General features: G+C 41.5%; 1 protein-coding gene across 1 annotated transcript in view; it reads left to right on the forward strand.

The window, feature by feature from the left end:
• The window catches only part of TPH2 (tryptophan hydroxylase 2), a 124,451-nt gene that overhangs the window by 65,846 nt on the left and 42,352 nt on the right, over positions 1-16,253 (forward strand). Inside the window, exon 8 of the mRNA XM_004602678.2 lies at positions 7,673-7,799. Within this exon, the coding sequence (XP_004602735.1) occupies positions 7,673-7,799 (127 nt within the window). The remainder of the gene's footprint in view (positions 1-7,672; positions 7,800-16,253) is intronic.

Genomic DNA, 16,253 nt, shown 5'->3' on the forward strand with positions numbered 1-16,253 from the left:
TGTCGACCTGACCCATTGCTCATCAATTTGCTCGAGCAGACACTAGTACTGTCTCCATTGTGAGACTTGTTGTTACTGTTTTTGGCATATTGAATACGCCACAGGTAGCTTGCCAGGCTCTGCTGTGTGGGCGGGATACTCTCAGTAGCTTGCTGGGCTCTCCAAGAGATGGAGGAATCGAATGCGGGTCGGCGTAAGCACTGGGGAAAAAAAGGACCCCATACCAAGTTAATTCCCAATCTCATCTTCCTGGTGCTGTAAAAACAGCCCAGTCATGCTCTTTCAGTGTGTCCATCTGTATGTGCCATTCCAGATGATTTGTGCTTGACCCACCAAATGTGTGAACATGTAAAATCGTGCCCTGTGCTTGCTCGCAGCTCAGCTGCCTGCTTCTTTCATCAATGCAAACGCTCTAACCTCCCGCTCATCTTCCTTCCCTTCCCTTCATGATGTAGCATTAAGTTTTGGTTTCTGTGTCATTTAGAGCAAACAAAACCTATAGTCATAGGGTTGGAAAAACAGATGTGGTGATGCGAGATGGAAAGTAAATGTTGGATGCTCACTCCCTGTTTCTGGAAGGCTTTAATTTCCAGCAAAAGTAAAGAGTTGTTGAACACACAGTGCCAGGAGTCAGCTTTGAAAACTTATAAAAGGAGGAAAATGCCAGACTCATTTTGAATTTGAACTGAACAATGAGGACCTTTTCCCCCTGTGGCAAAATGCTCACAACTTTCTCACAATGATTTAAGAATTCCCTGGAGGCATTTTGCCCTGGAGCCTTTGTAGGCCCATTTTGAGGGCTTTAGAATCTTCCTAACAGGGCTTATCAAGGAAGATTCCAATTTAAAACTGCAAAAGTTTAGTGTCTGATATCAGTCTTTGCTGTTCATTCTTCTACCTTAAAAAAAAAAAAATATATATATATATTATATATAAGGGGACATGATGTTTTACAGTGTTAACCATTTCTGAAAGGCCCTACATTTCCTATGAACAGAGGGCTTTTGTGAAAAGTCCTCTCAAAGGCATTATTCAGGTGAAAATATATAAAAGGGATGTGAGTTTAAAGGAGAAAAGTTTGCCATGTTGAGATTGGCAGCAGCATGTGCTGACAGGGGCAATTATAGCCAAATAATGAAATCTTTTAAGAATGATCTGGTCATTCTTTTAAGAGATGCAAGTCCGAGGGCTCACTTCAGAGCCCAGTTCTTTAAAATCAGGGGTCCCACTGTGGGTGACCAGTTCCTGGGAATCAAGAACTGCTTTACATGCACACATCACAGCTACTGCAATTTGCCAGTGCAGGTGAAATAGCATGAGTTTAGCCTAACAGAACTGGGTGTCCTGTGTGGAGGGAAGAGTTCAGTTTCGCTTAGCCTCCCTGTTGTTTGGGACCTCTTTTAGCCTAAATTGGTAGTGAAGCCAGTTTCTAAGTGCCTGGGTCTCCAAGAGACTAAAGAATATGCCAACTTTTCAGAATTTATGAACTGATTTTATGAAGTGCCATTGAAAACCTTTCTTTGCTGTGTGGTTGCAGTTTTCAGGTACTTCTGCTTTCTTTGCCATATCATGGAGTGATAGCCCTAGACTTTGGGACAGAGAATAGTCTGGTGTTTATTTCTGAGACTATTTCCCCAAAAGCCAGGAGACACAATAATCTTGTTTTGACCTTGAGATAAGGGTCCTTAAAACCCTGACCCCGGAGCAGTGTGATAGCCACGCTTGCTGCATCTGTGCTCACTAGAATGTCTCAGCGTGGCTCATTCTCAGGTCTCTGCAGAGTATGAACTGATGAAATATGGTGTGACCATTTCTGCTTCTAACGCTGTGAGTATCTCTCACTCTCCATAATGATTCTGTCGGACATTTTTCTTTGGGTTTTCATTAATTCATTCTTCTCTTTAAAAAACTTTTTGTTGAGGGTTTTTGGGGAGGATTGAGAGTTGGGAGGAGACTATCAAGGAGAGGCCAGAATCCCCTCAGCCTAACAGTCATAGGAAAACTAAGCTTTCATTATTAATGAAATAATATAACTCATGCTATTGAAGGACTCTTGTCCTTTAAACTTATAATTTCCTTAATATTATTTTGTATATGGTTGAATTACTTTGTCATTGTTACTATTAAGGGTTTTAAATGGATTGTGAGTACATTCCTAATGGCACCTTAACTTTAAATTTAGTTTCTAGATTATTTTCCCCATTTGAATTGCTATTCTTGGTGGCATGATGTGGAGAATTCAGGTACTCTTTGCAGTGCTTAGGGGACTATGTGGTGCTGGGTATTAATCCTGTGACTCCCACATACAAAGTTCCCTCTTCAGCCCTTAAAGCTATCTTCCTACTTCCCCAAAGCTCATTTTCTGATTGTAGAGATCTTAGTCCTTTTGTGTCTTTGAATCTCAAACATCTTCCTCCCTCCCTCCTCCTCCTCCTCCTCCTCCTCTTCTTCTTCTTCTTCCTCCTCCTCTTCTTCTTCTTCTTCCTCCTCCTCCTCATCTTTCTCTTCCTCCTCCTCCTCTTCCTCTTCTTCTCCTCCTCCTTTTTCTCCTCCTCCTCCTCCTCCTTCTCCTCCTCTTCTTCTTCCTCTTCCTCCTCCTCCTCTTCCTCTTCCTCCTCCTCCCTCTTCTTCTTCTTCTTCTTCTTCTTCTTCTTCTTCTTCTTCTTCTTCTTCTTCTTCTTCTTCTTCTTCTTCTTCTTCTTCTTCTTCTCCTCCTCCTCCTTCTCCTCCTCCTCTTCTTCTTCCTCTTCCTCCTCCTCTTCTTCTTCCTCCTCCTCCTCCTTCTTCTTCTTCTTCTCCTCCTCCTCCTCCTCCTCTTCTTCTTCCTCTTCCTCCTCCTCCTCTTCTTCTTCCTCTTCCTCCTCCTCCTCCCTCTTCTTCTTCTTCTTCTTCTTCTTCTTCTTCTTCTTCTTCTTCTTCTTCTTCTTCTTCTTCTTCTTCTTCTTCTCCTCCTCCTCCTCCTCCTCCTCCTCCTCCTTCTTCTTCTTCTTCTCCTCCTCCTCCTCCCCCTCCTCCTCCTCCCCCTCCTCCTCCTCCTTCTCCTCCTCCTCCTCCTCCTCTCCTCCTTCTCCTCCTCCTCCTCCTCCTTCCCCTCCTCCTCCTCCTTCTCCTCCCTCCTCCTCTTCCTCCTTCTTCCTCCTCCTCCTCCTCCTCCTCCTTTTTCTCTTTCTCTCTTTAATTGCATGTACATATATTGTTTTACTCTCCTTTAAGCCAATAAGCATCTGAACTCTACCAGATAAATAGAAGACATCTTCGGAAATCTTCTTTAACTATTTAGTAGACTCAAAAGAACATCCAGTATGACACTAAGAATTCACTGCTGTGGTGGCTACTACCTCAAGTATTGAACTTATTTTAAATTTAGATATTGTGATTTACTAAGTTGTTACAGTAGAGTTTCAAGCATACAGTGTTCCACCTCCAATCCCTCAACCTTATAACCCCATCCTTCCACCAATGACCCCAGTTTCCCTCTCACCCCTCAACCTGACTCTTTGACAGATATATATTTCAATTTAATTATTGTAGTCTGGGTCCCATGCTTTCAGTAGTGCTGGCTCTAGTGCAGTAGTTATATATAGGTAACTCATCTCTATACAGTAGGTGGAACTACTAGTATATTCTTACCTTATTGGTACTTAGCATTGTATCTCACCCATGTTAAACATTCAATACATGTTGGCTACAACAGTTGTATTTAAATTTCTGACTTTTTAAATGCTACTGTGAGTTAATAGTATGTATCATCATCTTCAGCTTTTCTCTGGAGTTTGACATCTGGTCTCATTTGAAATTATTGTTTTTTCAACTTGGCTCAGTTGGGGTGCTTTACTATTTACAGAGTATGCTGTAGTTGGGTATTCATATTTATCCACGGTGGGCCTCTTGATCCAAATTCCAAACAGTGTGGACTGCATGACCTTTAAAAAACTGATCACAGGAGCTAGTCTATAGGGTCCACTCTGGCATAGAAGTATTGCACTAGTAACTGATTCAAATGCATGTGGAGATGTTATTAGCTATCTCATGACCTTTCTGTCACCTGATTTATTCACTAGTTTTCTGATGTAATTCTAGCAGAATTAAAATTTGGAATCTCAAAATTACACCCATCCAAATTTTATCTAGTTTCTGAAGCCAGTTAACAAAGTATCTCGCATTATCAGTTATCATCAAAGGTGGGGGGGTCTGCCCTGTCTATACCTCATCCACTGGAGAGCTTTGAAAAATATAGAGATACTCTGATTATGCCAGAGAGTCTGGTTAAGTTGTTTTTTGGCTGCAGTTTTACTCTCCTTTAAGTCAATAGGCTTTTAAAAAAAATTAATTTATTTTATTGAATCACCATATGGAAAGTTACAAAGCTTTCAGGCTTTTGTCTCAGTTATACAATGCTCGAATACCCATCCCTTCACCAGTGCACATATTCCACCCCAAAGCCCCAGTATACCTTCCACCCCCACCCCCCACCCCCGCCTGCGTAGCTGATAAATTTCACTTCACTTTCTCTTTACCTTGATTACATTCCATATTTCAACACAAAACTCACTATTGTTGGAGTTTCCCCCCAAAAAACAGCCCTGCTAACAAGGAAGCATTTGATAATTAGTTTTCCATTGCTGAGAATGAAGAGATATGAAGTCATGCGGCCGCAATAGCAGCCGCACGGTTTGGGAGTTCTGTATTTTAGTATTTTAGTAACTAAGTCCAGGGAGATTTATGTTAGAAATTGCATCATTTCCCTTCCTGGGGCAGCATGGGACTATGGCTTAGTTCACAGTCTAGAGACATTTCTGCGAGCAGCTGCTGGTACCAAAAGTAGTCTAGCTGGCCTCTGGATTGTAGTCGATCAGCATCAGAGTGACCGCACAAACGTGTGGCCACCCGGGTCACATCTCGGCAGAGAGTGCGCCGGTATTGCGCCCATCCCGAGATTGAGCCTGCATCCCGCTGTTGCAAATTCATATCTTTTTTTTCTTCCCCCCTGCCACCAATTCATACCTCCTTAATGGTCCTTATAAAATGGCAGACACCACACCGTTTCCCCGAAAAGGGGAAAAAAAAAAGCCGAGAAAGAAAGACCTTTCCCCTCCTTAGCCAGTGTGGGACTATGGCTTAGTTAACAGTCTAGAGATATTTCTGCGAGCAGCTGCTGGTACCAAAAGTAGTCTAGCTGGCCTCTGGATTGTGGTTGATCAGCATCAGAGTGACTGCAAAAACGTGTGGCTACCCAGGTCACATCTCGATGGAGAGCGTGCCATCCTGAGATTGAGCCTGCATCCCCTAAGCCAATAGGCTTTTGTACTCTATCATTAGTATTTTTTATTTTTATTATTTATTTATTTATTTTGGGTCACACCTGGCAATGTACAGGATTACTCCTGGCTCTGCACTCAGGAACCACTCTTGGGGGTGCTCAGGGGACCTTATGGGACACTGGGGATCGAACCCAGGTCCGCTGCTTGCCCTACCTGCTATACTATTGCTCTAGCCCTATTAGTACTTTTAAAAAGACTTCTAATTTCTAGAATTGAGGACCACTGAATGGCATAGGAAGAGATTTTGGACCTCAGTACTGCTGATCAATTTGGTTAAATTCTCTCCCCCACAATCTGAGCCAGGCTTCCCTTAATCCTCTTCTCATTTACTCTACATTCAAAAGTTAAACCAAGGGAACAAAAAGCATAGTGTTTAGGCAGGGAAATTTGAGTTCAAAATGTTCTCATATTTACAAGTTGATTTTGGAGAAATTGCTTTAATTTACTGGATTTCTGTTTTCCTTCTTACAAATGGAATTGATAATACTTCTTTGTAAGTGATTAAATTACTTATATGACTAGTATAATACCCAATACATAATATGCTTACTATATATTAACTTCTTCCCCATCCTCCTGCCTTCAATTTCTTCATAGATAAAATAGTTTGGATAATGCCTAATTCCTAGATGAGTATCCAGTGAGTCTATATCTCTATCTTAAGCAATGAGATTGAGAATGGTCAGCATATATGCTTTCCCCAAAATTCAGTTCTGTGTAAAGGAAAGTTATTGGCACATAGCTGGCAGGGAATAAGTTGGGGATTTCTTTCAGTATCATGTCTGCATAGTCTCATTTGGCTATATTTTACACCTGATATATCTATATAGTGACTGGCCAAGGTTAGGATGGTGGTTTATACTGTGAAAACAAGATTTTTTGATTGGGTAATGCCAACTATTTTATGTAGACATCAATTTTGTGCCCTTCACCACCATTCACTTCTTTCACCCACATGACTGCCCAGCTTACTTGCAACAGTGGTGGTAGCATTTTGCATTTATATTATGGCACTGTTTTGAAGTGAAACACTTCAAAGGAGTTTGGAGTCTCTCAATTACTACCTGGCTAATTAGTTTTTGTCAAGATAATGAAATACTGCTGCCTCTTGATCTTTTCCTAGAGAGTCACAGTGGAATTCATTCCAATATAGCTTGGTATCAGGATTCATGGCAGTGACCCAGGAAGGCATCTGCCTTGCTTCGTAGAGATACTACCTGCCTTTGCCTAGTTATTCAGCTCCAAAGGGAAATTTAGGCAAATGAGCAAGGCTCTAAAGCTTCTATTATACCTAGGAGAACAGAAGGCTGTTGAGGGGAGGATTTCGGGGGGGGGGTCTTCTAATGTACAGACTCAAGGGAATTCCTTGTGTTATATGAAGACAGGAGAATTGTCTCTGGGCAAAGCCATTTTAATGATGACAATATGGTCCTCTGCTGTTTCCCCACTGCCTGGAAAAATGTAACAGGAGATATAGTGCAATTAAAGTTTAAAAAGCAAAAGTTTAAAAATCAGGGTAAGGTGCATTTGAATTTTGGCTTTATTACTATCTATAGCAAGAGTCAGAAAAGTTTTTTTCAAGATGGCAGTAAGAATACTGCATTATTTATTAGTAAATAAATATGAATTTGTAGGTTGGATGACATCAGTCACAATTATTGTACCCTGTCATTTTAGTCCAAAAAATCATGGACAACACATAAATGAGTGGGCATCACTGTGGTTCAATAATACTTTGTCTTGAAAAACAGGCAGTGGATCAGATTTAGTACACAGCTGTTAACATGCCCATCCTGAACTATAGGATTTTTTTTTTACTTCTTTTTTTTTTTTTTGGTCACACCCATTGATACACAGAGGTTACTTCTGGCACTGCACTCAGGAATTACTCTGGCAGTGCTCAGGGACCACATGGGATGCTGGAAATTGAACCCTGGGTTGGCCTCGTGCAAGGCAAACACCCTACCCGCTGTGCTTTCGCTCCAGCCCCTATAGGATTTTGTAGTAATAAGTTCCTTAAATTCTTGAAGCTTCTCTTGAGGACCAACAGACATTATATATAGCCAGATAATTATCAGATTTTTGACCTACAACAAACAATAGAAAATTAGTCATATTTTATTTAAAATTATTTTATTTAAAACATTGTATGTTATATAATTTATTATGGCTTGCTAGTTGTTGCTAGTATTCAGAGATGTGAAATGTTATTAAAAAATCTTTGGCTTAATGAAATTTGGTAACAGAAATAATTGGCATTACCAGTTTACATTTAGGATTTTTTAAATCTTGTTCTATCACTGTTTATTTAAAGCTTCTTATATAATATTTCTGTGATTTTTTATTGCCAGGGACACATGCCATGAACTCCTGGGGCATGTTCCACTGCTTGCAGACCCTAAATTTGCCCAATTTTCACAAGAAATAGGCCTGGCATCCCTGGGAGCGTCAGATGAAGATGTTCAGAAACTAGCCACAGTAAGTTCATTTTCAACTTCAAAAGCTATTCAATTCATGTCCATTTATAAGGTGAGAATTTTAGAGACTTGTGAATTACAAGGCAAATGTTCTATGAAGGAAATAGTGATGTTACTTTTTCCCATTTTGCAGTCTTTTACAGCATAGTGTATATTTATGGCTGATTAACTACCTAATATTTATATTTTTATCCTTCTCATTCTAGTGTGACTTGCTAATAAATAATTTAGGCTTGGATATCCTAAGGTATTTCTGACAACTACTTTGATGTGAACAGCCACAGATGGTATATAAAGAAACAAGTTTAGTTGTATTCCAATGAAACTTCATTTATAAAAATTGGTAGTAGACCAGATTTGCTTTCTCTGTTGTAGTTTGTTGACTCTCATTTTAGTACAATGTTTATGTACTAGTAATATTAATAATGGTAAAGGCAAGTAATTAATGGTAAAATTGGGGCTGGAGTTTGGGAGCATCTCTTTGATTTAGTCGACGTGATTGTGGTCAGACACAATCTGAGTGAGCAATAAGAAGCTCAGACTAAATGAGGTGACAAGGATAAACCCAGGACAAGGTGGAAGAGATGCTGTGGCCTCCATGAAATCTTCTTAAAACAAGCACTGTCACTGTCACTGTCATCCCGTTGCTCATCGATTTGTTCGAGTGGGCATCAGTAATGTCTCTCATAGTGAGACTTATTGTTACTGTTTTTGGCATATCGAATATGCCACGGGTAGCTTGCCAGGCTCTGCCCGGTGGGCGCAATACTCTCGGTAGCCTGCGGGGCTCTTGGAGAGGGGTGGAGGAATTGAACACGTGTTGGCCGAGTGAAAGGCCAACGCCCTACCCCCGTGCTATCGCTCCAGCCAAAACAAGCACTACAAGAGGAAATGTGCCATGTTGTAAATTGATCTAGCAAGCTCAGATCCCTTCCTTTAAGCTCATTTCAAAGAGCCCAGGGTGAGAAGGGGCAGGGTCAGTAAACTCACCTTCAGAGACTGTGGTGGTTCTAGATGAGCAAGACTGCTGCTGGGGAAAATGGGATCTTAAACTGCATATATTTGACACTGATGCACAATGGTGTAATATTAGACAAAGCAAGAATATCCTTCACTTCTAAGAAATAAATTTTCTTCTATGGTCCTTAAAACAGCCTTTTCAGTATATCATTTGTTTCAGTATGTTATTTGGTATCTAGAGACTTGGAATCTGGAAATGTTTCTATTCTGAAAGATAATAAACAGTGAAATGCCCTGAGGTTGGTGCAGACTGGGAAGGGGGGAGTATGCTAGGATGAGTGTCTTTTCTACATCACGGATATGGTTTTCAGTTCTCACTGAAGGCTGTCGGGTGCGAATGCAGGGCTGGTGTAGCCAGGTCTACACCTGTCTTAGATACAGGCAGTCTGAATTTCTAAGTCAATTTCTAAACTTCTAAGTGAATTTATAAATTTATGAATTTCTAAATGAAGTGTGATGATTATAAATTCACAAAGATTTCCCACCATTATGAATGATGAGATGGTATTTGTAGACTGAAATCTGGGTCTTGATTTCTACTTTAGCCTGTGCTGTAGAATTTGTTTCTCATATTATTTGCAATATACTACTGCCTACCAACCCTCAAACAGACTTCCTACAGTGCAAGTAATGAGAAAGGGAGGTATGGAGGAGGAATGACAGGAATGAGGGAAGGAAGAAAGGAAGAAAGAAGGGAGAGGGAAGGAGTAAGAGCAGCAGCAGCAGCAGCAGAAAGAGGAGAGAAGGAGAGGGGGGAAGAGGAGAAGAAGGAGGAGGGGGGAGGAGAAGAAGAGGGAGAAGGAGGAGGAGGGGGGAGGAGAAGAAGAGGGAGAAGGAGGAGGAGGGGGAAGAAGTTGTACTGTTTTTTGTGACTTAATCATGTGCTTTTCATGTTGGTTTGTATTCACCAGAAGGGATTCGCTCTAGCTCACACTCACTAGGAAGAAGACGGGAAGGGAATAATTAAATTCCATCTTTCAGAGAAAGGAATGTCAAAGTGTTTGTAGACATTTTAAAATCACCAGACATTTCTGCCTCCCTCCCTCCCTCCCTCCCTCCCTTCCTTCCCTCTTTCTCTCTTCCCTTCCTCCCTTCATTCCTCTCTTCCCTCCCTCCTTTCTCTCTCTTTCTTTCTCCCTCCCTTTCTCCCTCCCTCCCTGGCTTCAAATTCAACATTTTAGAATTGATGTGTCTTTCAAATTTTTGATGGACACTTTGGGTTTCAAATTTGTCTTTCAAATTTCTGATGGACACTTTGTTTTCTCTGATATATTCACAGGTTTTAGAGACTTGGGCTTGTGTGTGTGTGTGTGTGTGTGTGTGTGTGTGTGTGTGTGTGTGTGAAAATAGAAGGGAACACATATAGAGGTGGTCATAATATGTATCCCTTCCCATATCTTTGTGTCTATTTTTATACTTTCAAGAAAAATTAATACTTACACTTTGAAGCTATTTATTGGGATCAGTATATTTGTAGGATGAGTCTATTTTCTTGTGGAACATAAAAGTCTTTAAAATGGTTCTAATACCATTGCCTGTGGATTTACATGTGTATTTCACCAAATTGCTTTCTCAAAGTTGAGCCATGTGGTTTCCGGGCACGTTTCACTCACATGGAGACAGCTGGCTCCTAGTCCCTTCCGAGAGACATCCCAGTGTTGTCTTTCCTATCAGTCTTAAGGGAGCATTCTCATCTCTTCACACCTCCAAGGACAATAAAATTCCCTCTCTTTTTGGCCATAGGGAGAGGGAATGCTTGGGGTGCTGGGGATTAGGCCCAGGGCCGTGCGTGCAGAGCTTTTGTCCATCCAGCTGTTTGCCTGGCCCTGACATTCTTTCTCTTTAAATGGATGCCACTTTGGTGTTTTGCTATTTTAATTTGTACTGTTCTGATTATTGGACTGGAGCGATAGCACAGTGGGTAGGGCATTTGCCTTGCACGTGACTGACCCAGGTTCGATTTCTCCATCCCTCTCGGAGAGCCCGGCAAGCTACCGAGAGTATCCCGCCTGCACAGCAGTATCCCTGGCAAGCTACCCATGGCATATTCGATATGCCAAAAACAGTAACAACAAGTCTCACAATGGAGATGTTACTGGTGCCCGCTCGAGCAAATCGATGAACAATGGGATGACAGTGCTACGGTGCTACAACAGCTAAAAATCATTTCCACCTCCTAGGGACCATTAATCCATTAATAATCTCTCTCTTTCTCTCTCCCCTTTTCCCCATCTCTGTCTCTCTCTGTCTCTGCCTGATTTTCATTGCTTTATCCCTGGAATGTATTTGCTTCTTTCTAAAAGTCATTTCAAGTCAACACATATTCTTTAATAGGCTAACGGATCCTAGGTACCTTCAGGTGGAGGAATAGGAAAAAGACAAAGACATAGTATAATGAAGTCACAACCTAGGCCACAATGACAGAGAACTCAAAGTCAGTCTCAGTTTTCACTCATTCACAACAGCAGGTATGCGGGAGAAGTGGATTTAAGTCTCCTCGTCCAGGTTGTGTGCATCCTGAGCTCAGTGTTGGAGCCAGGAATCCTGAACTGGGGCAGGAGCCAGCAGAGAAGTTTCCTCTACATTGGAAATAACTGTAAGGGGTCAAGGGACCACAGTGTCTCCCAAGGAAGCCAACCCTGCCTAGAATCTGATAGTGGCATTTCCAGTGATAAAATCAAAACAGTGTAAGGCTGTCAAACATTTTCAGTCTCTCTCTAAATGCCATGGAGAATTGGATGGTGGGGATTGCCCTGCAGTGTATGGTTTTGCCAGCTGTATCATTTATTTTTCTTTTTCTGATATCACCTGAACCTGCATCCCAACTCCCTTTGATTTTCTGTTGTTCACAAGCTTTTCAGTCCCAATTCTTTGCCATAATTTAGACTGTCCATTTATTTTGAAAAGTGTTTTTTTCTCCAGACCAAAGAGAAATTTGAAAAACTGCTTCTATATGAGCCTGGCATGCTACCTGTGGCGTATTCGATATGCCAAAAACAGTAACAATAGGTCACATTTCCCTGGCCCTGAAAGAGCCTCCAATTGTTGGGAAAGCTGAGAAAGGAGATGCTGCTAAAAGCTCAGGGCTTAGAGGAATAGAGACGTTACTGATGCCTGCTTGAGTAAATCAACGAACAACAGGATGAGAGTGATACAATGATATGATGTGGAGGGTATGGAGAAGGATAGGCCAGTGTGAGGGGACTTGAAAGACTTCCTCAAGTGAACTAAAACTGCTACTGACTTTTAGAATCAGAGGATATATCCTTCAGTAAGAAACACGCATTCACACATAGACACACACAGACACACACACATACACAAAGTGTATGGGAAGCTGTTGGAAGATGATCTTGAAAGAAAACACATTTCGAATTCAGCTGGGAAATTTAAAAAAATGGATAAATAACCATATTGGATGGCATGCATATTAACAATCTCAAGCCATATGCTAGAGCTATAAGGCCAATTTAATGGCCCAGTTGCAGCTGAATGAGAGATTAAGAGCTAAGGCCTCATAGCCGGGTAAAGAGACCAGTGGTTGGGGGATAGCGGTGGTTAGCTAGGCCTCTTAGCTGTCCAGATGAGCAATGGGGGTATTATTAGCTGATTTCCTCAAACTTGTTCCCATTAAGTCCCCTGAAGAAGTGCTAGAGTAAAATGAAAGATGAGATGTACCAAAGGAGAAAAATCCATAGAGAGGACAAATGGAAAACCACAGAAATCACTATTTAGGCAGAACGAGGAGACAGGCCTTATTATTCTTCTACCCTAGTTGAGATTTATATTATTAATGGCTCTGTTTATATAGTGCCTACTTTTCCTTGTTTCGTGAATTTAGCACTTATGAAAAAGAGAGTTATGCCTAGCGAGAGCAGACGCTCAACAACTTTCTATGATGTGTTGTCAACAAATCCATCTAAGGAAAAAAAACACTGTCCACCAGGACTAATTGGCACCGTCAAACTCTGCTTGGGCCAAAGCCGATCTTGAATTTCTACACCAGATTTCAGAGCAACCATCCTATTGCCTGTAGCTACTGTCTCTGCTTGCTATATTTCGGCATGGTATTTATTTTGACATTTTAATAACGCAGGTTTGAGCATGAAGGGATCTCTGCTGTTTTATGGGGGCTGTGGTTTCTACACCCTGAGAATCATTTAACTGAAACTCTTTTGTATCTGGAGAAATTGATGATGATGCTTAGTAAATGCATTTCAAATGCATTGTTATACATGTAAATAATTTGCCCTCTGGTGGATAATGAATAAGGCCACTGACTTTGGCAGCTGTACTCTTTTCATACTCATCATAGCAGCCCAGGGTCTGTGCATGATAGATATGTAAAAATATTCCCAATAATGGCTGATTAGAGTGTGCTATAAATTTGAGACCAGCCATTTCCCTCTGAAGCGCCGGCTTAACTGAATTTAACAGATTAGTGTCTCCTTTAAGAGTTGGAAGCCTAAATGCCTTCAGGGGGCCAGCTAGGTAGCAAACATGTATAAAACAGCCTAGTTTCAGAAAATACAGAGTATTGGAGCTTGTGGAGAAGGAAACACGTGATACCCAAATACATTCAAACTCAAATTGTAAAACAGAAAAAAAAAAGTTCTTTGGCTACAGGTCATGTCTGGAAGCCAAAACAGGCTATCACGACCAGTCCTCTAAAATTTGATTATACCTTAGACTAAACCATCTATGTGGGAACAGGCCAAGCTTGAGTGGTCTTCATTGGAGTAGATGTTATCAGTTAATGTTTGCTAGACAACTTTCTGTTTATTTCAAAGAAAAGATGGCTCCTCTGGTGTTCATCAGAGATAAGCCTCTCATTGTCCCTGAGAGGTGACTGGTGTTAAATGATAACTTTAAGCAGTTACAAGCAGTTGCTATGCTACATTTGCAGGAAGCATATGCACAAGATTTATTCAACTCATTAATGAGGGAAGAGCCGCATGGTAAATCTGGTTCAAAGAAGAACTTGAGGAACTGAGACAATACAATCACCGAAAGAAAGGATCCCGGAATAGGGTACAAATGGTTTATGTTCTTCAGGCCGAGCAATTCCACTCCCTGTAAACTTGTGGCTAACTTTTCTATCCAGCAGAAATCATTTGTTTCTAGTAGCCAAAAATGACACAGTTCATTAATCTTCACAAGTTAGTGCTGTAATATTATGGCATTCGGTCCCAATCAATAGAAAATAGAAAGTCAAAGGTTACATTCTCTAGATAAGGATTTTCAAGCTGCCAAGTGTATAAAAGAAGCCAGGATCTTGTGGAAATGGAGATTCTGGTCGAGTAGGTGTAGAATGGGGGAGCAAGTGCTGATGCTTCTGGTTTAGGTATAATGTGCCCTGGCCAGGCCTATGGACAATGTTCACTGTGGCTTTCCAAAGCACTGGTAATTGTTTAACCTTATTTCCTTATTTCAATATTTTAAAAAATTTCTATTTCTTAGCCACATCTTAGGGCTGGAGCCATAGCACAGTGGTTGGGCGTTCGCCTTTCACCTTTCCTGCGGCCGACCCGTGTTCGATTCCTCCGCCCCTCTCGGAGAGCCGGGCAAGCTACTGAGAGTATGGAGCCCGCACGGCAGAGCCTGGCAAGGTACCCGTGCGTATTGGATATGCCAAAAACAGTAACAATAAGTCTCTCAATGAGAGACGTTACTGGTGCCTGCTCGAACAAATCGATGAGCAACAAGATGACAGTGACAGTGACAGCCACATCTTGGGGTTCCTTCCAGTTTTGTGCTACGGGGTTATTCCCAGAGGTCCTCAGAGTAACATGCAGACCTGGGGCTTGAACCTTCGCCTCCAGCATGCCCAAGATGTGCTTTAGACGTTTGAGACTTTCCCATGATCCCTTAATACCACTTTAGAAAACTGGTTGATTGCTAGATAAATAGCCTGAAGTGCAAAATGAATTTGTTGGGGACTGAGCCTGGTATTAGAAAAACAACAATAACAACAAAATCTAGAGCCCTGCATTGCAACATAACATATTGGTAATATTTTGGGGGGCCTGTTCTTCCTTTCCTGCTGCCTGCTATTTTGCATGCAACTTGTTTTATTCCACATCACAAGAACACACTCACAGAAACTTGCTGATCAGGTAACTTTAAGAAACTAGTTCTAGAAAATATTGATTTTTCTTTCCTCATCTGTGAGCAAATGTAAAGGGATGCCTTTCACCACACGGTACATCCCATCCTACGATGATGCAGATGGCTTCAATTCAGTTTATTCATTTCTCACATCATAAAGGCATTTGAAACAGACAAAGCTGTGCATCATTTGTGGGAGAAAGCAATCAGTATGAATACATCACAGATGTTTCTCAAGCAGACTATATCGGCCTCTGGCCCAGTTGGAATTTTTCCTCTACAGAGAGTGTTAGGTCATCTATTCAGTTCTGTTGACCCTGAAACATATTTACCTTCCTCTCGGATGGAAGGGAGGGATTCTGTCCCTGGGTCTTGGTAATGCTGATCACAGAATTCTTGACCCAGGGTAATGAGGGAATAAGCAGTCTTTCCCAGGCAGTTTCCAGGATGTTGGTCTCATGAAGTGTTATTACGAGTTCTGCAAAGAAGGGATTGAATAGCATGTGGATCTGGGAAACATTGAGTTCAGTGAAGGTCGCAGCATTGGTTTTTTCAAGTGTAGGACATTTTAGAGACTTTGATAAGATCATGTATTAAGAGAATCTACACTAGTGATAAAAAATATTTTTCTAAGGTTGGGAACCTGACTCAGTGATGCTGGCCCTCATACCTTGCATGTATGAGATCCTAGATTTGATCACCAGCACTGCAACCGCCCCCCAAAACCCCAAAACCACTATCTCTGAAATTTTACCATGTTTCCTACATTTTAAGGTGTCATTGCTATGAAAATTACTATAATAGCATTTTTTGAAGGGTTCCAAAATAGTGCTAAGGAGGCCTGGGGGCCACCACCTGTGATACTTCACCAGCTGGCCAGATGATTCAATGCTTGGCCCAAAGGTGGGGATCTGCTTAGCCCTGTACTGCTGGGGGTCATGTGTTGTTATTATTTGAATTTGGGTCTCAGTGCTTGGCATGTGTCTTTGACCACTGAGCTATCTCTCTGGCCCCCAATAGCATTTTTTAAAATAAATTTATTTATTTTTAATTAATGAATCACCATGAGGGTACAGTTACGGATTTATACACATCTGTGCTTATGCTTCCCCCATACAAAGTTCGGGAACCCATCCCTTCACCAGTGCCCATATTCCACCACCAGTAAACCCAGCATCCCTCCCACCCTCCCCAATCCCATCTCCCCCCCACCCCACCCTGCCACTGTGGCAAGGCATTCCCTTCTGTTCTCTCTCTCTAATTAGCTGTTGTGGTTTGCAATAAAGGTGTTGAGTGGCCACTGTGCTCAGTCTCTAGCCCTCATTCA

Source organism: Sorex araneus, chromosome 10 (genome assembly GCF_027595985.1).
Source record: "Sorex araneus isolate mSorAra2 chromosome 10, mSorAra2.pri, whole genome shotgun sequence".
NCBI lineage: Eukaryota > Metazoa > Chordata > Mammalia > Eulipotyphla > Soricidae > Sorex > Sorex araneus.